The 23,533-nt window shown below is 46.8% G+C and overlaps 1 protein-coding gene across 3 annotated transcripts; it reads right to left on the reverse strand.

The window, feature by feature from the left end:
• Positions 1-557: 557 nt before the first annotated feature.
• Positions 558-23,232, reverse strand: LOC117891385 (monocarboxylate transporter 1-like). 3 transcript variants are annotated; one of them, XM_034796830.1, is made up of 5 exons: positions 10,117-10,649; positions 2,638-2,805; positions 2,441-2,567; positions 871-2,382; positions 558-798 (listed from the first exon to the last, which is right to left on the reverse strand). In XM_034796830.1, exons 2-5 carry the CDS (start codon positions 2,800-2,802, stop codon positions 659-661), a joined length of 1,944 nt encoding a protein of 647 aa, XP_034652721.1. In that variant the 5' UTR covers positions 2,803-2,805; positions 10,117-10,649; the 3' UTR covers positions 558-658. The 3 variants fall into 3 exon arrangements, with proteins under 3 accessions (XP_034652721.1, XP_034652737.1, XP_034652729.1); XM_034796838.1 differs by lacking the exons at positions 558-798; positions 871-2,382; positions 2,441-2,567; positions 2,638-2,805; positions 10,117-10,649 and adding exons at positions 16,769-17,140; positions 17,206-18,549; positions 19,200-19,326; positions 19,393-19,826; positions 22,929-23,232; XM_034796846.1 differs by lacking the exons at positions 2,441-2,567; positions 2,638-2,805; positions 10,117-10,649 and adding an exon at positions 19,563-19,807 and having other exon boundaries at positions 871-1,587.
• Positions 23,233-23,533: the final 301 nt, after the last annotated feature.

Here is a 23,533-nt window from a genome sequence, read left to right on the forward strand (position 1 = left end):
AGCCCCAGAAGCAGCTCCCGTTGCGACTCCTTCGGCCACTGCAATTAATGTTTTCTGTACAAATAATAATAGCAATAATAATCATGCTTAAGGTGTTGAAATTCTTCTCTAATGTAGCCCAGAGTATACAGTTCGTCGCATCCTCCTTGTTTCAACTTAACCAACATTTATGTTTATTCATCAATCGATCCATCAACGTTTAGGTCAGAATCACACATATATAATAGTTATGGTAACATTAAGTACATTATTTATAGGCTTATTTTGTAGAGTATATTTATTAGAAAACCAAAAAAAAAAGAAAAATGAAAAAAAAATGAATACGACATGATATGTGGGTGGGAAATGAGGGGAGTTTTTGTGTGTTTAAGAGGTAAATTACGCGCTAGTTATGCAATTGTATTTATGTCTTGTGTATTTGTATCTTAGGTATCTTTAAGTACGGCCTGCAACTATACCGCATGCTCAATGAACGTAATACTATGCACACACACACGCACACACGCACACACACAGACCACACGCCAAAAAAAAACTCGATCTAAACTAACATCTAGGGGGGGTTGGATGTGGATGTGGACGTAAGTATCCAAAAAGTAGTTTCAGTTCCGACGAGAGACAGAGTCTAAATACATTTAAGAATAGTATCGGCCGGACATCAATGACCCAGCCCCTTCGACGGTCGCTTCAGCACGCGGCGCACAATCGATTCCGAGAGCCAGAGGAGTAGTGCCAAGGCGGTGAGGAAATTGATGGCATGGATGGTGGCGGCATAGCCAAAAGCCTCCGTGATCGAGCCTGCAATGAAGCACACAAATTAGAGCGGATCTGCGGAGAGTGTTCTGGGGGAATCCGGGAGTTCGTACTTACCCAAAATGGGGCCCATGGCGAAGGAGAATATTGTATTGAAGATCAGCTGGAGGCCCGAGGCGGCGGGCAAACGATTGAGCGGCACATAGCTGGGTATGATCAGGGGCGAGAAGATGGTGCGGAAACCCTTGCCGAAGCCGATCAGCAGGAAGACACCGATCATCACCTCGTAGGAGTCGGTGAATGCCACAACCACACGGCCCACGGCAATGCAGAGTATGCCAAAGGCGAACAGCACGCGGTTGTCGAGCTTCACCTTCTCGAGAGCGAAAGGGGCCAGGAAGCGCACGGAGATGTCCATGCAGGCTAGAAGGGACATCACTATCGAGATCTTTTCGTCCGAATACCCGAAATTGTTCAGAATGAAGGGTGTCAGCACCGAGAAGTTCATTTCGCCGAACATCATGATGCTCATGCCGACGGCCAGATTCACGAACGTGAAATCGCGCAGCAGATCCAGATCGAAGAATTTGCTGACCTTCTGGAAGAGGGTCATGCGGCTCTTGGCCTCATCCTCCTCCGCCTGGAGGGCCTGATCGTCCATCTGCTCGAGGCGCATGGCCTCGGCGGTCTTCTGCAGCAGGGCCTTGTCCTCGGCACAGGTGCAACGCAGCAGCTCCTCCTGGCCGTGCTTCGAGTAGACGCTCGTCTTGCTGGCATACCGCTCCAGGTCCTCGCGCTCCCGATTGAAGTAGTTCGGCTTGTAGAGCGCCTGCTCGTGCGCCTCATCCGTTCGGCTCGTCTCCAGGCGATCGAGGTTCTCGCGGCTGCGCGAAGACACCTGCCGCATCAGCTCCTTCCGCGTGCGATAGCGCGCCCCGCCCGCGCCCTGATCCGCGGTGAGCGACAGCTTCGAGCCGAACCAGCCATCGTTGGCGCGGGCCAGCATGGGCGTGCCGGGCTCTGTGATCTCGTAGCCGGGGCGCTCAGGATCGTCCACGTTGAAGAGATACTGCGAGGAGAAGATGCCGCGCTTGGCACGCTTCTGGTACTGACAGTACTTGCACTCGTAGTCGATCCAGGGATCGCTGCTGGGCGCCAACAGATTCCCGTTGGCCTCCATCATCTCGGGCTGATCCTTGGCCGTCTCCGCTCCGTCGGCTGACTCGGTCTTTGGCTTTCGCGCATGCCGCAGCACTGGCTGCAGGGTCAGAGCGCAAAGAACGGCATTCATGGCGATACCGGCATAGATCAAGATGGTGCCTTGGGCACCGTAGAAGCCCAGCAGCCATGTGGACACATGTGGGAAGAAGATGGGCCCCAGGCCCGTGATCGTCCAGGAGAAGCCGGTTGCTCGACGACGACGCTGCTTGAAGTACGTGTTGACGGCCAGCGAGGTGGCAGCCATGGCCAGACCCAACCCAATGCCATACACCGCTGAGAGGCAGAAAATGTACTGCCAGACGGTGGTGCAGAAGGCCGTCATGAAGATGCCCACAAAGGCCAGGGTGGTGCCCGTGAGGGCCACCTGACGGAATGTGAAACGCCTGAACATGGCGCCATTAACGATTCCTGAAATGACAAATGACAATGATCCTTGCCTGCTGCCAGACGTCCACTTGCTGCTTACCCACTAATGAGGATATGGCCATGACGCAATTTACAATTGTGGTCGTCTCTTTGGCATCGAAGCCCAGCGAAAGCATTCGCACTCTGTAGATCAAACCATACTGCTGCAGAGCCGGGAACAGGAAGAACTGTTTTTGAGAGAGAAATTGTTGTCAGTTGTCATTGGATGCATCGCAAATGGGTATCAGTTCCACATACGTTATTCAAGCCAGCGGCCAGGCACACGACCCAACCCCAGCCGCCATCGGGGGCCACAAAATCGGGACCCAAATCGCTCTTGTCCCGCCGCTTGGGCTTCTTCGGTTTCGTCGTCACATTATACACACTCGTGTGATTCTTGTCTGTTAGATTTGATTTTTCCATTTCCTGCAAGAGCACAAGAAACATTTATTCCTAAGAGGTATTCAATGAGGGTTTATCAGCACAGATTTACGCTTTAGGAGGTGTACAAAATAATGTGGAAATAAGTTTCTAAATCTACTTTGTTTAGTATTTATCCCGTGCTGAAAGATATTTGACTGTGCCATGGGAAATCTGAGTGTTATGAACCTCATCCGGCGTACGTTCTTTCACGACTATTATCAGAGCTCCATGCACACACCCAGGAGGCGTATGCCCATTTCGAGTGCTGTCGCCCCTTAAACGTCTGCGAGCAATCTCAGATGTGTCCAACAAATTTGCCTCCATTACCATTCCTTATCCCGTGGCGTTGTCAGTGTTTTTCCAAAAACAATCATTAGGACACCACGCCACAGCGCTGGCATTATCACATACGAGTTTACAGATACATATGCAAGATTCTGCGTATCTGGAGCCCCACTTCGATGAGGGCACACCTTTAATGGTGCAGGAGGCGGAGCTGTTGTGAGGCAAGGTGAGGAGCAAAGATAATGCTCTAATTGCTAATTGGGATTGACGCAGAGAGCTCCAATATAACGTTGGAGACTAGACCGGCAATCATCATTATTATAGGGTCTATCGAGTGACTCTCATCATAGATACGAGAACGAAATTGTCCGTTAATGGGTGCGACAGCGTCGCGGCGATTGGCGGTGTTTGGTATTTGGTGTTTGGCATTTGGTATGCAAGCCACGAGGAGAACTCTTGTTCCTTCTTTTTGCTTTTTTTTGCAATTCGAATCGAAGCAAAATGGAAATCACTTAGCGGGTGGGGTCTGTGTGTGTTGCACGAGTTGCAGCACGGCAATCGCAGACCGGATTGGATCGATGCATTGAAACGCGGCAAAGTGAGACCCCATCGAGAACGATCGGGAGATGGTTGTCATCGTTCGGTTCTTGCGATAATCAAAAGACAAGTTGCACCGCCCGCGACCCCTCTGTTGCATGTCGCGTTTATTTATGCATCGATAATGCGAGGACAAAGCCGGTGCAGTGCCGCACATCCAGCATGCATCCGGGGGATGTCTTCATTCAGACAAGACACACACACACACACACACACACTGCTCCTCCACGCATGTATCTGTGCGAGCATCTGCGGTTTCTCCGTCTCTCTCAGTCTTTTTGTGTGGTGTTCGTGTGCCGTTGCCATTGAACTTCATCGGAGCGTGCCATAAATTGACGCCCCGTCCCGTCCGTTGGCGTAGTCTGTCTGGAACTCGAACTGCGACTGGGAGTGGGACTGGGACTGCGACTGCCGGCACCGGGTACGGGATGGCGACGGACTGCAACTGGGACCGATCTGGCAGAAGGGGTAGCACAACGATGGCACTTAGCAGTCTCTCCCCACCTCCCCCAACTTGAAGCGATCGATCAAACAGAGAGGAAAGCGCACAAAATATAATAAATTCATCGAAGCCGCAGCAACAAGTACACTGCAACTGTCAGTGTACGAGGATTACAAATACTTTCATAAATAGTCGTTCCCTTTTGCTAGCCGCATCTTTCTTTATTCTCTCACTTTTGGTATTTGAACCTTTCTTTATTCCCTTCCGCATCCTTTATATAGACTTTGCCCTTCGTGGTTTGATTATGGCAGCAATTGTCGCCACAACAACTGAATATTAGCTAACAGAATCGGCTTTCAATTAAATCGAGTTCCCAATGTCCTGATGAAGAGATTTGCAGCTGAACCTATGCCTCGAATCCCTCTAAGAGTAGCGCAAAGTGCATAAATGACATTTTTCCTCTTTCAATGATTTGTTTCATAAAAAACGCAGATCATGTCCGCTCACCAGAACGGTGACAAGAAGTAGATTATGGATCGGTTGGTCATACATGAAAATGAAAACATTTCCTTAAAGTTAAACCAACAAGAGAACGATGATTATGAATAGTTTTGTTGTCGCTCCAGCCAAATGCCCATATCAAGCAGAAAGCTCTCAAAAATTGTACATTTTTAGAACCGAAAGGGCAGATACTCTACGGCCACAAGCTGCAGTCACCCAAAGTGTGGTGCTTCAAGTGAAGTGCGTTGTGCACCGACCAATAAATATAGATTTGGATAATGTAAATATCCCTCTACCCTACTCTGCTCCGCTTACACTTTAGCTGCTTTTGTTTCTTCTCTGGTTCATTCACGAAGGATGCTCTATGGCAGGGTAGATTCTCATACAAAACTTTCGCTCAAAGACGACATATCGTTGCAGTCGCAGTCGGCACTCTCAAAACGTCTCATCGCGAGAGTCGAGAGTCATGGGTTGGGTACGATGCAAAGCGATCTAACATCCATCTATCCATTCCACACATCGACCGCCACATTCCGGTTTCGATATAGCAATGAAGCTCCGGCCGGCGGTTTCCGCAATTTGTCGTCATTGCTTTCATATAATTTGTATTTGTGTATGGCTCTTATTTGTTTGTTGCTATTGCTATTGCTATTGTTTTTGTGTGTCTGTGTGTTTTCGCGCAGTCATGCCGCGTGGGCAACTAAATTTTGTATTTCAGAAAGCAAACGCTCATGATGTTGGGGCACACAGAGCGACAGAGGGAGAGAAGCAGAGCTCAAAGCAAGTGACATGATGATAAAGCCCCCCAATCAATGGGAAGTGCAAATCGAATCGACTCGAAACAAATCTGTTTGCTAGGAATTTCACAACATATTTCAGAAAGATAGAGAGAGAGAGAGGGAGAGAGAGAGTGAGAGAGAGCGGGAGTATTCGCTGATAAGTTGCTCGTAGGCGTAAGCCAATTCAAGATTATTTTCACACCAAAGTCTGATATATGCACCAGTGGTTGTAGCAGGGGGAGGCGATGGCATTAAACAGGGATTCCCCAGCACAGAAGGTAGTCCATAAATTCCATATTCCAATGCGGATTATGGCACAGAACAAAGAGCGAGCGAGACTGCCACTGGAGTGGACTGGAATGGCTTTATCTTTGTGCGATAGCCAAAGCTGAACGAATTGTAAGCATTGCCTCAGTCTCTGCAAATACGCTGTAATAAGAATCAAAGAGATAAGAGTCAAAACGCCCACAGGAAGGAGATCTCCTTCGGGCCGTAGCGCCGATTTTGTAGGGGGTACAAAGCGCACCGTTCCCTTATCTATTGGTCGAGTGCTGGGCCATTAGAAGCAGCAGATGACTCATTATTTTGTGCGGATAGATAAATGGGCACGCAGGCGGCACTATTGATTACGAGGCGTCCGATCGGCGCTCTGTCGCTTGTCGCTTCTCTGGAGCCAAAAGACAAACAAAAGACAGGCACAAAAAAGAACACTTGTACCTTTTGAAGTTCACAATGCACATGTGTCTGATGGGATGTACAACAGGTGCAGCCTAATGGTTTGACAAGCATCGGAACATGGTCCGTGCCCAGTGCCCCGTGCCCCGTGCCCCATGGCCCCCAAGCGATACGCTGCATCGCTCCCAAGCAAATGTGTAAGTGGTTTGTTTTCCACTCTCGCTCTCTCATTCAATTGGCCTCCAATGGAGATTAATCGCTGCGTTCGCTTCGGAATGGAATTGTACGAGCTTGTACATAAAACGAATGCGAATGAGAGTATATACTTCGGTGGGGTGGGCCTATCTATGTCTATGAGTGGCGGAGAGGCGTCAAGTCAAACCAATTGTTGTCGCAGTGATCGCTTTCATTTCACAAGCAGCAGCAGCAGCAGTGACTTCAATTAAATTGTGTCAATGAGAATTGATTAAGGCCCACAGATACAATATAGCGGAGCGGTAATTGATTCGCGCCGCCGGCTAATTGGTAGAACGCGGGGTGGCGCCGCGGGGCCACAGCAGTCCCCTCCGAAACCGAAACCGAAACCAAAACCAAAGAGAGCGCAACAAACCAAAAAAGAAAACAAACAGCAATCATCTTTCGCTCTCTCTCTCCCTCTCTCTTTCTATTCTCTGGAAGATCTCACTCTTTGAACTTGTGTCCAATGCAGACAAGAACTTTCAGCTGATCACACAAAGAGCGCAAGCGAGAGCAGATCGCTTGTCTATGATCTGTTGTGGAGACACATAATTATATATGTACATAAAAAAGAGCATGGATATTTCGCAAGACAAGAAATACTTTACAGAACATTGTGAAATATTTTTTGGCAAAACAAGATACTTCTATATTTATATACATATATGTACATATGTGCATCTGTATGTACATATGTGTCTCTGTAGTTGGTTCCTGCATCTATTCCTATACGTTAGTTTCTGAATTTCATGGATATCTGGTAGAGCACTTTCTTATATAAAGCAGAATAGTTAAGGCTAGAAATAAGTATAAAATACCTCCTTAGAGTTTTATGTACAAATCAGACTTATTTTTCCATACTTAGTTTCTGAATACTTGGATTTCTGCCATACTTTCATGATAGATTCGCGCATTCTGCAGTAGGTCTCAGTTTTTCCAAATAAATGCCACGATTTGCTAACTTTTTTAACCAATTTGCTTGTACATGTGTACATATGTACATATATGCTGCATATACTCCTAAACCTTGCTGTATGCCCGTCGGTGGGCACTGCATGTGATGGAAATGCCATCACAATGCAGTCATTGTTCCGAGCAAATCTTTTGTGTAGCACGAGGATGAGGTAGAACCTTTTGCTAAAGTCAAATAACATTTTTGACCACCGAAAATGTATGATTCATTTCTAAACGCCCGAGCCGGCGCCTTCCACAAACACTCCCGAAAAAAGAAAACAGAAGGAAAAAAAAGAAACACTCGTAAAAGCCAGAAGGGGAAGCAACCTTATTGTATGGCAGGGCATGGTTCTGGTTTTGGTGTTTGGTTTTTTGATTTATTCCGTCTATAGGTTGTAGTCGTAACGTCATGCTTGGCTTGATGCAAAGAGAGACGACTACAAATGGGGCTATTTATACACCCAAAACCGTGGGCCCATTGCGACTGGAACTGAGACATGGACAGAGTTATCATTCATTGTGTAGGCTGGTGGGCTGCAGGGACCGTAGGCAGAACTCCGTCTCCCTGAATTGCATCCCGAGATTATGGACAACGTGTGTTCTCTGGCATGGCATGGGCTCTGTATGGGCTATTTTTAGTAGCATTTCATTTCATTTCATTTCATTTCAATGATTGTTATTGCCACAGTAGGCCCTAGGCTGGTGCTCTGGCCACAAAATAATCCCAACAGCCAACACTTTCTCACATGTGTGTCTCTGTCTCGGGGAATGGAATACGGAGATGGGTATGGGTATGGGTATGTGCTATGGGATATGCATGGGATATGGGGTATGTGGTATGTGAATGTGAATGGAGATCATTCCCAATGTCAATCTCAGAGAAAATCCCCATGTCCATTGCCGCCTTGCATACAATTCAAATTCTATTCCATTCTATTGCATTCTATTTTATTTGGTTCTTTCTTTCGTTTCGAATAAACTCACGTACTCCCTACGTTGCACTTCAAATTGACTCCGATGCCGCCCGTCCCGTGGCTTAAGTATGTTCGGAGGGGCCCCGTCCCAAGTGCCTTCTGTGAAGTGAAACACTATACTGCCAGCAAAGGCAATCCCCTGTACCCAGAAATGCACTCGAACGGACCTCTCTGTCTGTCTGTTTGACTGTCTGGCGCTCATTCGAATAACCATTCTTATTCCCGATTCCAATGGCAATTCCTCTCACTCCAAAACAAATGCTAATTCCACTTGGGTGTGCGACTCTGACACACGATCTCTCTCTCTCTCTCTGGACACACCAAAACGTGTGCTTTGGCATAGTGGGAGTTCTCCAATCAATTGGTCAAACTATCTGAGATAGAGCCAGAGAGCTCTGTTCAATTCTATTCTGTTGTGTCTGGGCCAAGAGCTTATCGACTGCATTTCTGATTCCATCGAGAGGAGGGACCCTTGGACCGTGGGTCTTTATCGATTGCATAATCCCAACCAACAGGGCACTTCCATTATACGATAATCATCAGCACGTAAGCTGCTTATAACTGTTGATTCAATGCCCAATACGCAAAATACAAAAAGACAGACAAACTTTGACAAATTCTGAAATCTGTCTACAATTTGCCATTTTCCATTTGCACATTTTACACGTAACATTTACCGATGATGAAACAAAACAAAAACACAGTAAAACCCAGACGGAGCGTGGCCCCCCAATTCCCCGATTTTCATTGTTTGCAACAGGTTATCTCTGGCGGGGAGTCAAATACGAAAATCCGCACAACAATTTCCCCATCTTCTGCTGTGTGTTTGCTGTTTGCGTGTGGGGGGCTGCTCTGTGCTGAGAGCTCTTTGAGTCTACTCTGCTCGGCTTTGCGAGTCTGTTGTGTGCTGACAGCTTTAGTTAATGCACCGCGGGGGCTCCAGCTTCTTCCAGCGGCGAAAACTGACAGGCCAGAGCCTTGGCCAACTGACATCTTGGGGTGTTGCTGCTCACTGCTCTTGCAGCTCATTCCGCGTGCATTCCGTGGCCACAAATTATGGTATGTAAATATTCACCTCTTACAGATGTTCAACATTACTTTAGAGTACTCCAGACAGAAAGATTTCCTTAATACTTTTCCAGGCATACTCATGTGATTATGAATTGTTTCAATACAAAATATTACTCGTGAAGCCCGAAATAATTAAATTATTTAAGTTTCAGGACTGATACCATTAATGATACTACATTGAGGATATCTTCTCACTCAAGATCTTCATTTTCTAGACAGAAATTCGTTTGTGAAAAAAACATCACTTTTTGATTGATTTGATCCCTTGTATTTCGTTGCCACTGTCTTGATCACATTTAAAAACGTTTGTATGTATCTGCATGGTTGCAGACATGTTTTTCTGAAGCACTCCGACAGGGGCTGTGGAAATTACGTGGTCCACCCACCAATCGGCGCCCGATTTAAATGCATTTACCGTCAATTTCAGACCTCGACTCCCTATTGAATCCTCAAGGCGCGCGCTTCGTCGAGGCCAGCGAGGACAGCACAAAAATAACATCACGTAAAAAAAAAGGAAATTTAATTCGATTTGGTAAATATTTTCAGCCCAGTGCGGGGGTATTTGAGCACAGCATGGAAGGATGGGGGCAAACTCAATTTGCTTCCCGGAGCCAGATCGTAATGTTGGTAATGTGGTGGGTAGAACGGCGGTCCACAGACAGTGGATGTCCATGTCGATGTCGATGTCGATTGTGGGTGGATGTGACGACAGACAGGGCCCCGTGTGTCTGCGTGTCTGTTTGACACTTTCTTCATTCTTATTTTCGAAATTGTTTAATTTTATTTGTTCGGAACTTACGGTAATTGGTAGTCTGTGGTTCAAGTTGTTTGTAACTGTCGATTATCACACGGTTTACGGTTTAGCAGATGCTTGATTGAGGGAGCTGCTAATTTTCACACGTTTGTTTGTTGTTTGTTTGAGTTTAGAGAACTTTTCAGAGACGCGAATGCACGGGAACAAAAAAAAGAGCACACTTGAGCGCCTGCTTGGCCTGTTGCAAATCCCGAAGTAAGAGAGCCGTTAAAAATCACTTGTACACTGGTTTGGCGGTTGGTTTGATTGCTTGCTGGTCGGTCGGGTTGCTTGGGAGAAGAGAACACACAGCGTAGCGTATGTGTTATACACAACGTCGCGACTCAGCTGTTCGAACTGTAATACAAAAACAGAAAACTCTTTCACTGCCACCAAGCACCTGCTGCCTTTGGTGAGTTTGGTGAGTTTGGTGAGCTCATCATGTATTTTGCTTGGTGCGCTCGGTCTGCGTGCTCGGCTAAGTCTCCGTGCCTGCGTGCGTGTGTGTGTGTGTTTCGCGTTTGCCTGTTCGTGTGTGTGTGTGTTGTTCACTGTTATGCGTCCAGCAGTCGACTTACTCGGTCGACGCCTGCTGCGGTCGGCTTTATAGCAACGCGTTAGCAACGCGAGTCTAAGCAGCAGCAAGAGCAGCCCGGCCCGGCCTGGCCCGGCCTGGAGTGGCTTGCCTGGTCTGGCACCAGAACCAGAGCGAGCGGGAGCGGGAGCGGGCTACTGATAGCGAGAGTGAGTGCCTGGGTGTATGAGTGTGCAAGTGTGAGCGAGGGCGAGAGTGATAGCCTGCCTGCCTGCCTGCCTGCCTGCCTGTTGCTGGCAGTGCGTGGGCATCGTGGACAGCGCAGTCAGGAGGAGTCGGAACGACCAATGCTGCGAAAATGCAGCAGACTGCAGCAGCAGAGGCAACGCTGCGGTGCAGGCGACCGAAGCAGCAGCAGCAGCAGCAGCGGCAGCGGCCGAAGACCATTTAGACATGCCAATTAGCATTGACCAAGCGGAAGCTGTGCTGTGTCTCTCTCCCTCTCTGGCTCTCGCACGCGCTTAGCGCATTAACAGTGGTCTGCTGTTAACATTATCATCATGACTCTGCCAATAATGAGGGATACTGAATGAGAGAACTTTGATTTAGCCGCTCGCTGGGCCCACAGCTATTCCTGGCCAACTGTTGCCTAGTGTGGCCCGCACACACAGCTAGCACAGTTCAAAGGTCGGCTAAGGCAGCCAGCAGGCCACTAATTGGCCGTTAGGAGACAAGACCCCGGAATATCGCCTCCACTTGATTGATGTGCAAGTCTTGGACAGCCGTCGGACAGCCGTCGGACAGCCGTCGGACAGCCGTCGGACAGCTCTCTTCCTCCACCGATTCTGAGACAATGTCTTGGCGGTTGACTTGGTCCTGCGGCATTTCTAAGATGCGGTTCATTCTTTACTGCCACTTTGTGGTAATCCACAATTTACGATTTTTCAGGTAGCCGCACCCCTCGCCCAGATACTCGTAAAATTATTGCAGAAATTTCCAAGGAGCACTTTTCATGGGAATTTGTTACGAAATTTCCTTAAAGTTTATTGCACCACTTACATCATAGAGAACTGGATAACCCACTGTCATTAGAACGCTAAGTATCTCTGGTTGGGCCGCCATAAATCAGTTGATGAAATGCCATCAATCAAATGCCTAGATCATGGCCACTGGCCACTGGCCACCACGGCCATCAATCAAATCAATTCGCGAATTCTAGGCAAATTAATCAAGCTAATTATCGGGCTAATGAGTAATGCATCATGCAGCAGGCAGCATGCAGCGTTCATCATGCATACCGCTAATTTGCACCACTGTGCACCAGGGACACTCTCACTCACACTCACTCTCGCTCCGTCTCCATCTGTGGCCCTGTCTCGCTTGCACTCCTGCCAAGAACTCCTCGACAGACGATTGAGTCTTTGGCTGGCTTACCGTTCGTTCTTACCACTCGCATTCGCACTCGCACTCGCACCCACACACCAGGCGCACCCTCGCAGGGACACATTCCCTGGTGGGGTGTCTGCACGAGTATCAATGTCAAGTAAACACAGGCTTTACGACATTGTTGGAGCACCGCACCGCACCAGCCGCCCAGCCCAGCCCATCGCTGCCCTCTCTCCCCACTCCCCACTCCCCAGCAAGCAACAAGCAGCGAGCGCTCTCTTTGTCACTCGCGCTCTCTCTGTCTGACGCTCCTACAACAGGTGGTTGCGGTTTCCCATTCGCCTAGTCGCATACTCTTTCCGTCTCTGTTGTTGACAGAGGTGTGGGGAGCAGGAGGAGGAGGAGGAGGAGGAGCAGGTCGGTCGGTCTCGGTCTCGGCCTCGGCCAGTGGATGAGAAGAGCAGTGGGCAGAGGGGGCTTCGAGAGGGCGGAAGTGCAGGCAATTATAATATTTTCACAGCAAATATGGAAAAGCGACACACGACACACGAATCGAACAAGATTCAAGATTCTGGGGGCAATTATTGCTAAATTAGTGTACAGTCGAGGCAGTCGAGACAGTCGCGCACGCACATGCATGGGAGGTGTAGCCCGCGGACACGAAGCGGAGCTGCTTACGTACATCGTGTGTACATACATACATACATACATACATGCGAATGCGACTGTATAGAAATCGAATAAATTATCATTTAACTCAGCATGATGAGACATCGCAAACATAGGAAAACAAATTCATTTTGAGCCAATGACTTGGCAACTTATTTCTTTCGCTCTCTCGCGAGTTTTTTTTTAAGTTTTTATATGTTTTTTTTGTTACCCTATCCATAGGAGTATTATGAAATGATGCTAAAATATGTCCATATGTGGAATGCAATGAAAGAGAACAAATCTCAAAGTTACCAGTGAAAGTATTGCAGGTTTTTATAAAATAAGAACAAAAATTAAGAAAAATTTCTTTCTTGAGTAAAATAAAACAAAGAGAATTAAGCCCAAAGCATTTCCCCAGCAATGTTAGCAAAAGATCCAAAGATCAAATTGATCAACTTTAGAAGTCGGACACAAATGATATGTTTCGAATAATGTGGCTCCCATCTGCACAGTGGATCTGATGCAGAGATAGAGCATAAGGCGACTCGGTCCACAAATCTGGAGTTCCTCTCTTGTTGACTGTTGGTTCTGCTACGAAAAACGCAGGAAAAGTACTGGTATCGTCTGTATGTGTGCTTTAAATGGGTCTGGTCTCGGTCTCGGTCTCGGTCTCCTACCCCACACCCAGTCTCCAACACAATCTCTGGACCACGGTTTGGGCCAGGGGCCCTAGTAGTAGTAGTAGTACGAAGTGGGCGAGTATCGCTTTGCTTGCGTGTTTTTTGTTATTTGTTTTAATTTGCCTTTGATGTTTTTACTACCCTGGGCGCGGAGCTCCAGCATGGAGCGTATGGAGCGTGCGTCTGTTTTTGTGTCTAAACAAATATTGTTCCATCTAATTGCGGCGAAAGTTCTTGCTGGGATAGCCACATGCTTTTTCAACTGATTATCGATTATGGTTGACACTTTCCCCCACGAGTTCTCACTTTGCAGGTCATTCCCGAGTCGGTTACCGTCTGGATAGAAGGCTTTGGCCCACAATTAATGCCATAGTAGCCGGCAAAAGCAACAACTTGTTGAACTTCAATTCATATAATTTTCTACTCCTAACGTTTGATAACAGAACGCGATCGTCGATAGAAATTACTTAAGTTGAGAGCCGACTGAACGATCGCCTATGGATGATTATGCAAGATTAAGTCAGTTCCGTGACGATTTCAAATTTACATTGTGCAGCAGGGAAGCATAATCCAAGTACAAATATCACTTACGATATTGCATTTTATGATAGCCAAATGGCATGCTTCCGAAATGCTCTGAAATGCCGCATCGCGTAGACGGCGCCCTTCCAATTTGTGTAGGCAAATATTAGCCCAGAGATTAGACGACTTCAGCTGACGAATACGCCCAAAAAATACCCCCTCTAAATGTACATTGCTATCTTTATTATACCAGAGATAGTTAAATGTGCGTTTCATAATTCCGTCGCCACTAACGTTTCTCATACGTTAAGTATTTACAGCAGTAATTTGGCGGGGAGCGAGCAAGCTCTTTGGACCACAAAATGCGTCACTCAGCCTCGAAAGTCAAACAAAGTTTTTGCTTTTGCTTTTGCTTTTGGTTTCGGTTTCGGGGTAACAATGATTCTAGACTTTCGTTTGGGCCACAAAAGCTTTTGACTCACTCAACAGTCGCGAAAAAACCTCCGCAGTCATTGGGAACGATTACCGACTTTGCTTTTGTTGGGGACTTCGTGCATTCGCATAATATCTATTGGCTGAAAACAATAAAATGTGAGAGGGTGAGGCCACAGGCTACACTAGTTGGGGGATCATTTGGTGCTAAAGCTCTAAGGAACACACTTTTGCAGAGTGCAAATGTTAAGATTGTGTCTGGACTATATGTATTTGGTTTGTTTAATTAGCTTATAAAATATCGAACAAAATCTGCAAGCATTTCCCCATCAAATAGGTGCCAGTCTTATCAAGTGTCAGTCTTATCCCGGGGGCATAAAAAGACGCTTGTCTTTGGCGAAGCAAATCAGGATGAATTGTGCACTTCTAATAAATAGTCGCCACTCATCGTGATAATTAAGAATCCGTTGTCTCAAATTCGTGTAATTAAATTCGAATGTGGTAGAAGTTCGATTGAGAGCATGACTAGATGGGACTTCAACTCGTCTCCCCAAATAAGTTGAGTCAAGCAGTGACCAAGCAAGAACTTGTGACCTCCGGTAAAAGGTTCTCTACAAAAGGAAACATCTCTGAGGATTTGTGCCTGAAAATACTCACCAATCAAGGGATTCTCCTACGCATCGCAGCCTGCAAATCGAAATTAAAGAGGATATTTGTTTCATTCTCGAACATTTTCAACTGATTCCACACTAGAAGTACTCTTTCTCCATAACTGAATGGCTCATATTAGCATTAGAATTGCACCTTCAAGTGTAAATTATGGAAGCTTCCCCCAATCATTATACTCAATTATTGCTTCCTCTCTAATGAGCCTTGACAAATTCCTTGTCAAGGGATTGAGCAACCACTAAATCGTACCGATGGAATTCCGCACAAGTAATTGTGTGATCCAGCACCTCGGCCTTCGGCTCCGCCTCCCCCAAGCAACAATGCCCGCTTAATGAAATTCCCTTTCAGCATGGGATCCACATTCACATCCAGCCGGGTATCATATTCATGACCAGAGTGAGCACAGCTCAGCATACACAACCGAGAACAGAGCCGAACAAGGCAAGACAATCCAATTTGGCCAAGCATTTATGCAAATATCTTGAACTGCAACAACATGTTTGTGGTGTCCAAACATCGGCGGGGCCTGTTGCTGTCTTCAGCTTATGGCATGGACATATTTGCGGTTAGTTTATTGACCGAGTTCAGGCCCAGCACAGCCGGCACCACAGCCAGAGAGAGAGCATATACTTGGTCATCTGGTAACCGGTTCCCACCCAGCACAACTTCGGCATTCGCCGACTCCTCCCTCTCCCTCTCTCTCGAACCATTTGAGATATTTCCACAGACCCATTCGATCTGCGAACGGACTGCGACTGACACTGCGGCTGACACTGACACTGGAGGAGGGTGGTCAGACCAGACCAAACCAAGACGAGCCAGGCCAGGCCAGGCCGGGCCAGGCCACAGGGTCTCTCTCAAGCTAATTTCGCCACATTGTCACATACTTTGGCTCTACCGCCAGCTGGAGAATGGGGCTCCACGCTCCACACTCCACGCTCCACGCCTGGCCCCATGCTATCCAATTACCAGCGATTGCATGACACATCATCGACTTGGTGGATGCGGCGAACCGGCAGACGACAACAGACCATATCAAAGCGATTATCAATGGCAAAAGAAACAAAAACCAAAACAAAAACAAAACACCAAAACTTGGATACATACGCCCCAAAAGAAAGGGCACTGCTTGCCGATAGTTTACTTGGGGCATAATAATTTCAAAACTATACGAAACTCGCAGCAAATCTTATCTCGTTTGAACAGAAAACATTTAGAAGACAATCCACAAATGTCTGTGTCTCCTTGAAGTAATCTCATCCAAATGTGAAGAACGGACCGACACATTTCTAGAAGAATTCTTTTGGCATTTCATGCCTAGACTTTTATAATTGTAATTCTGCTTGTATTTTTTATCAATGCGATGTGACATGCCCACATTTAATTGGAAAATTGCTTGATTGATGGTAGAAAAGCAATTTAGATTAGAATAATAATCTGCACAAGTCCCGCAGTTGCTGTACCTTGTCCAAGGCGTCTTCAGGCATTGATTCCTTACATTTTCAGCAAGCAAAATAAATTATCTGAAATGAACATAAACATATAAATAATGTTAATGGAGTGTCCATCATTCGAGGCTGTACTCACCCAGGGCGACACAGTGGAACGTCGGAGAGGTTGAACTCTGAAATAATTGTAATCTCTGGATCTAGAACAGAGTTTTGTATCTAGTAATTCCACTTGCACCTGTTACACACTTGGTAGAAGATAAAATGTGCCCATCGTGTACCCCCAGGCACGCTGCACACTTTGTATCGAGAACCAATGAAAAGTTCAAAGAGTCGTGGATTATTTGGTTTGGTTTTGTTTTGTTTGGTTTTGTTGGCAGCCTATGCATATTAATAACAATTATCAATAGTTAATACAAATAATTAGCTAGACTCAATTATTATATACACAATGTACACGCTGACTATAAGTTACATTAAAAAATAGAATAAAAAAAAAGCATATTGTGGGGTGTTGGTAACATGTCGCTAGATGTATGGCTGGGATGGATCGGGCTGCTGGTTTCAGTTGAGCGACTTAACGGGCTGGGACTTGCGCATGCGGGAGCGCACACAGTCCTCCAGGTACCAGCCCGCAATGGCCAGCACACAGAGGGCATTCAAGCAGTTGAGGGTGAAGGCGTAGCTGGTGTGGTCCCGCACCAGACCTGGAAACGAAAATACAACCTTCAGATACAGCACTCATGTGTGAAAGTGTGTGAATCTTTCTTACCTATGAGTGGGCCACAGGCCATGGAGAAGCTGCCGGACATCAGTAGCTGAAGTCCTGCGGCAGCAGGCAGACGCTTCAGTGGCACATATCCTGGTATGATCAGGGACCAGAAGACCGTGCGGAAGGCCTTGTTGAGGCCCAGAAAGAGAAAGATGCCGACCATCGCGTAGAAATTGGTGGTCATCGACAGGAACATTCGGCCCAGGCACATGCCCAGGATGCCCACAACAAAGAAGGTGCGATTGCTCAAGTTGATTTTGGCGGTGATCAGTGGAATGAGGAAGCGAACGATCAGATCGAAGAAGCCCAGCGTGGACATGGCCAGGGCTATCTGGCCACTGTTGAAGCCCAGATCGTTGAGTATGAATGGCGTGAGAATGGCAAAGTTGATCTCCACAAAGTTGATCAGCGTGATGCCCAAGGCCAGGTTCAAGTACGTGAAGTCCCTCAGCAGATCCAGATCGAAGAATATGACGATTTTCATGTAGAAGGGCAGCTTCTTGCGGCGCTCGCGCTCCATCTCGTCCTCGAGCTCCTGCTTGTCCCTGTCTGTCAGCTTCAGCGACACAGCCTCCGCCTCGGATTCCGAGTCGTATCCTGGACGCGCCCTGCCCGTCGCCGTCTCCGTCTCCGTCTCTGCCTCCTCCTCCTTGATGCTGTGGCTCACGGAGATGCTGCGCTGCTGGCGCGGCGGAATATCCGTGCGCTCCCCGCGACTATTCAGACGCTTCAGCTCCACGTGACCGCTGTGCTCGGACTTCTCCCAGGTGTTGAGGCGGTTACGGGTTCCGCTGCTGTTCAGCGAGGCCCTGGACCCAAACCATCCATCGTTGGCACGCGGCAGCACCGGTGTCTCTGGCTCCACCACACTCTTGATGATATCCTCATCCTGGTCCTCGCGCTCGGCCTGCCCCTGCGGCTCGTGCAGCGCCTCGGCATCCTTGGACCGCCTCACCACATGCCACTTCACCGGCTGATAGATCAGCGAACAGGCGATCGTGTGCAACGAGGCGCCGGCGAACAGCATCGTCGTGCCCTGCACTCCGAACTCCTTCAGCATGTAGGTGGCAAAGTAGGGGCACACAATGGGCCCCAGTCCTGCCACACCGAACTGATACGCGGTGGCGGTGCGGCGCTTCACCTTGAAGTACGTGTTCACCGCCAGCGACGAGGCAGACACTGTCAGGCCACGCCCAAAGCCATAGATGATCGAGAAGCTCAGCATGTAGACGGTGAAGGTGTCGGCGAACACCATCCAGAAGAGGCCCAAGAAGGTCAGCACTGAGCCGACCAGAGCCACCACGCGGTATGTGTAACGCCGGAACAGCGGGCCATTCAGCAGACCTGCCAAAGAATTAGCACAACATTATGGTGAGTTATTAAAGTAGCGAAAGGATTTTAAAGAACAATTTTAGACACATTTTACAAGGCGTATTTCCTAACTTTAAGCTGCAGAAGCTACCTTTCTTTTTTACAGGTTTAACTTTAGTTTTAGGTGCCAATATTTGTGTTTCGAGCTAAGCATCGAGGAGAAAACGGGCGCTGCGAGTGGGATGAAGTAAGATGATTGATGTTTTGTAGGATTTCATCCACAGAAAATGTCATACATCCAGAAGAAAGGGCAAATTCAAATGTTAATTTATATTCAAACTAAGGCCTAAAAATGTATACCAATAGATCTAGAGAGCCTTGGATCTTGGTCTTAGATTTTACCACAAGTGTGCAAATATTTGACTTAATTGCATTTTTCACAGCATAAATAATAATATTTATTACTAGAGGCCCTTTAATTTATGTATGTTTCCATCAAAGTAAACAAAGTAAAGTATTGGAATGTAAATATGGCAAATATTTATGTAACAATTCGGTGTGTGATTTCACAAAGAGAAACGTGAGCTTTAAACTGTGTTTAAGCTGAAATTTCTAAGCCGCCCAAAGCAAATAGAGTGGCGACGTCTCCATCCATATAGAGAATTTCGCGCTGCCTTACTCACCCGTAAACGCAGACACCGCAATCTGTGTGTTGATGATGGTGGTTAGCTCCGAGGTGCTGATACCCAGATCAGCCATGCGACCGCGGAACAAAATGCCAAACTGCTGGGCCAGAGCGAATGTCACCAGCTGGGGAAAGGTACGGGTGTGTCAGTATGGGAGAAGGAATGCGGAGGAAGAGTGGTGGCCACTTACAATATTGACGCCGCTGGCAATGGCCACCAGCCAGCCCCAGCCGCCATCGGGCGCCACAAAATCATCGCCCAGATCGCTCTTGTCGCGACGCTTCTTTTTCTTTGTGGGTGAATGCGAGTTGGCTGGCACTATCTTGACCTGGCCAGAACCATTCTTTGGGTGATGCTGCCGCTGCTGCTGCTGCTGCTGCGGGTGGAGCAGTTGTTGGTCGGCTGTGTGCTGCTCCTCGGGCAATCGTAGTCTGGATGCCTCATTGGTGTAATTATTATTGTTGTTGTTGTTGTTGTTGTTGTGGTGATTCCCAGTATCAGTCATCTTGGAAATGCAGTGAGTGTTAGGACTGGTATTGAGACGGGGACTGGCTCTGGCACTGGCACTGGCTGTTGTCTGATTGTCGCATCACTGGATGGCTCATCAATTATGCACTCATACGCCTAGAAGAAAGAAATAGGAATCGAAGTGAGTAACTGCAGTGATAATTCGGGAGTCAGCAGGCAGAGCAGCAACTTCTACGTTCAAGCAAATCAAATAAGCAATATTTATATGCGATAAGCACAAAATCAATGTTAGGCAAACAATTGATAAGACAGTTGAAACTCATAATTATATAAGCTTTGATTAGAGCGGGAAGAGCGATTGTTGGTAGCACAGAGAAAGACTTTGGACGGTGCTTGGCACTTCCCACACATTCATGAAAACAATTGTAAGCTCGTGTTCGATCGTTGAGGCATCATTGGGATCCCATAGACTCCTTTTTGAAACAAGCTTTCACATGCTCACTCTTCACTCAACACTGCCAGACTGACTGACCGAAAGAATGCCCCTCACTCACTCGCATCGACTCGAATCGAACTCCTCTACTACATTGTAAATTCATATGTGCGAGTATATCTTAGCTCTGGAAAACTTTGTGGGCACAGGCAGACCGCGCCACATTGGGTGCGATCCGATAACCGTTTATGGATCAGACTGAGCTTTTTGTTTGGATATTTTGCTGGCCTATCGCAGTCGCGCCTCATCCGATCGGTCCCCCCAAAAACTCAGAGCTAACTCTCACTAATTTTGCTCCGTTTAAGGTGGGTCTTTGTGGGGGGACCTCGAAACGTGACCGCAACCAAAAAAGTCAAAAACTAAATAAATAATACAGCAATTTAGCACCCGTTATATAAAGAAAATAACAAACGTCAATCGTTTTCGATTGTGTGATCTGGCGAGCTCCGGCGAGCGCGTTTTGAGTAAGAAGCGGCTTTGGGCGATACGAGTTACGCGTTACGCTTTACGCGCTACGAGTATTAGTATTATTTTCGGAATGAATCCCGCTTATCCGAGAGAGTTGAGTGGCTGACCAGCAGCACAGCAGGCAAAGATCTGAACTGAACTGAACTGAGCGCGCTGCTGTAAAGGCCGATCGACAAGCGGCAGGGCAAAGAAAGATATCTCCACCTTGGGTTTAATGAGATCATTGGAGTGTGGTGTAAGGGGTGGTGGCGGCAGGGAAGCTACACACCAATACATATATATGTATGCAGTCGATAAGGATAGCGTTTTATATCCAACACGAGGTGAGAGCGGAGCGGATGTCGACTGCTTCCTCACTTTCCGCCGCCTTTATCGCAGAGTAACGGACTGACCAATCGTCTAAACATGTCCACGTACGTACGTATGTTCGTATGTGGCATGGCAGAAAGTGATAAGATTCGCGCTGGTGGACGCGGCAAAGTTCGCTTTATTTGCACAGCGAGTAGAGTGCTTGGACTGGGCAGTGGAAATATGGCTAATAATTGTGTGTGTACTAAAGGTCGCCGGGGCTGGGAGACTGGCAGATTGAGAGCCATTAAACTGCTGCTCAAATATCAATTTTACAGCCTCTTAATTGTCCGGCAATCAATAAACAACGGCTGGAAAGCCACCCAATAGAGTATGCTAAATACTCGCAGGCACAGTGAGTGCGGAAAAACTTCTGACTCTGCTTATCAGTTCTGGTGGGCTTGGGTTCCTCCTCCCCGATAGGAATAGGTACCATATAATTGGTGCTAATTGACCTTAAGCCTCTTGTTTTGTTATCACCAAATGTGACAGAGCGATATGCGAATGTGAACATGTGTACACATGCATGGATATATGGCCATGGAATATTTCAGTGCCGTTCATCGATCGAACCTTCCATCCATCGATCAATGGAGCACACCGCTGCTCCACTGCACACGTGATGATCCTCTCCAGGCTGACCCACTTCTTTTGATGGTTTATTATAAGATACTCAACTGATATTGCTATTGGAAGAGCACAAACATTATCTCCTATAAGTATGTCAAAGGTCTTGAGTTTTAAAGAGTAAACTTTGATCAGCGGCTGTTTGCTGATCTGCCTGCTCACTCACAAGGAAGTTTGATAAGCATTTATATATGTCCACATGCCATCAAGTATTCTCAGGCGATTTAGAATCATTCGAGATTAGAGTTCATTTCGTTTTGAATCTACCCCACACAGCAAAGTTCGACAGCAAAGCTTGTATACATCTGGGATGTGACGGCTTCAAGTGCTTGATTAACACGCATTTGTCGCTGCCATCGTCAGGCATTATTAAGTTTTGAAGACGTCTAGAGCTAAAAACAAACATCTTTATAATTAGTGCTTTCCGCATTATATGATTACTCTGCCCCCTCACTGCTCTGTTCCTTCTCTCTCCACTGCCGTCTACCATCTTTCACACTCCATAAAAAGGTATTTGCAGTGCAAACAAAAAAAACAAAAGAAAAAGGCGAACGAGCCGCGGCGTGGAGCTGATGAGGATGTTGAGAGGTGGCAGCTTTAGTTGTGTGGGCAAACAACTTGTAACAGACACTGTGCGACGGCACGCCTCATTGGGGAGTTCTGTAAACTGTAATCCCTCTCTCTCTCTCTCTATGTCTCTATGCCGCTGTGTAGACTTTGATTGATGAATGCTCGTAGAATGGGTTGGAAGGGGAGCATAACGTATGCACTGATATTACCCCGAGACACATTTAGATATTCGAGTTATCGAATACAGTGGAAGTCCTCATTGAAGTTCTCTAAATATGGTAAATACCAGCTGGAAGAGCCAGCCATATTTAGCTTCTTTATCTGTAGACAATCGGTTGAATGTTTTGATTTTTAAAAGAACAAAACAACCCCCTGGAGACTCCCTTGAGAGTCCCTGATACTCCTGGGATCATAAGTGCTCGTTCAAGAGAACTTCTAACAAACCAGAACATTTGGACCCGTTTTGGTATACGTTTCATCTCTAGGTACTCAGAGTACTGGTCCACTTCAGCAAGATTCTGCTGTGATATGTATATCTGTAGACGGTATCTATATCTATAGATTTCAGTTTGGATGTTTCGCTTTTATGCACGTGTCGCCGCGGAAAGCGCGCGCTTATTTTGTTGCTTTTGTGTTAATTGCTACTAAATTAAAATACAAATGTTGAAACACACACACATGCACACGTACACAATTAAATATACTTATATATGTACATACATAGACATGTATACATATATTTGAGGCCGTACAATTTTATTTTTGTAAAACGATTCTTTCTGTTTTGTCTCTTGACTTTTCCACTGCTGCCGGCGCTTGCTGCTGTTTTTCTTGTTTGTTGTTCGTTCGCGCTCTGCTCCGACGTTTAGAATATGTAAAATGTTTAAAAACAAAAACAAAAACTTAAAAACAAAAGCAAAAAAAAAAAAGCAAACAAAATAAAAACACGGAGAGTGTAAAGCGCTTGTATGTGAAGCCGAGAGAAGTAAATAGAATTTTTCAGCATTCAACAGGCGACGGCGACTTCGACTCGACTCGACTTTTCCGTTACGTTCACCAGCGCGAACTGAACTGAATGATTTTGTGAATTATAGTATTAAACACCAGAATACAAACGAAACTCTCTCAAACACACACACACACACACACACACACACGCTAATACAGGCAGGGACAAACACCAACACATACGCACCTGCATTTGTATGTATGGGAGCCCCTTTGGGTGACAGTGTGGTACATAAAAATACACTTACATTCGCCACCGATGCCGGGTTCTGTTCTGGGTGCCGGTGAGATATTTATTTGTTATAGATATGCATATACAGCTGTACATATGTATGTACACTGGAATAAA

This window comes from Drosophila subobscura, chromosome A, assembly GCF_008121235.1.
Source record: "Drosophila subobscura isolate 14011-0131.10 chromosome A, UCBerk_Dsub_1.0, whole genome shotgun sequence".
Lineage (NCBI taxonomy): Eukaryota > Metazoa > Arthropoda > Insecta > Diptera > Drosophilidae > Drosophila > Drosophila subobscura.

Coding starts and splice junctions, on each gene's coding strand:
- LOC117891385 (XM_034796830.1), bottom strand. CDS start 2,802: ATGGAAAAATCAAATCTAACAGACAAGAATCACACGAGTGTGTATAAT. Junction 2,383..2,440: donor GGCCATATCCTCATTAGTGG/GTAAGCAGCAAG, acceptor TTGTCATTTCAG/GAATCGTTAATGGCGCCATG. Junction 799..870: donor CGCCATGGGCCCCATTTTGG/GTAAGTACGAAC, acceptor GCTTCATTGCAG/GCTCGATCACGGAGGCTTTT.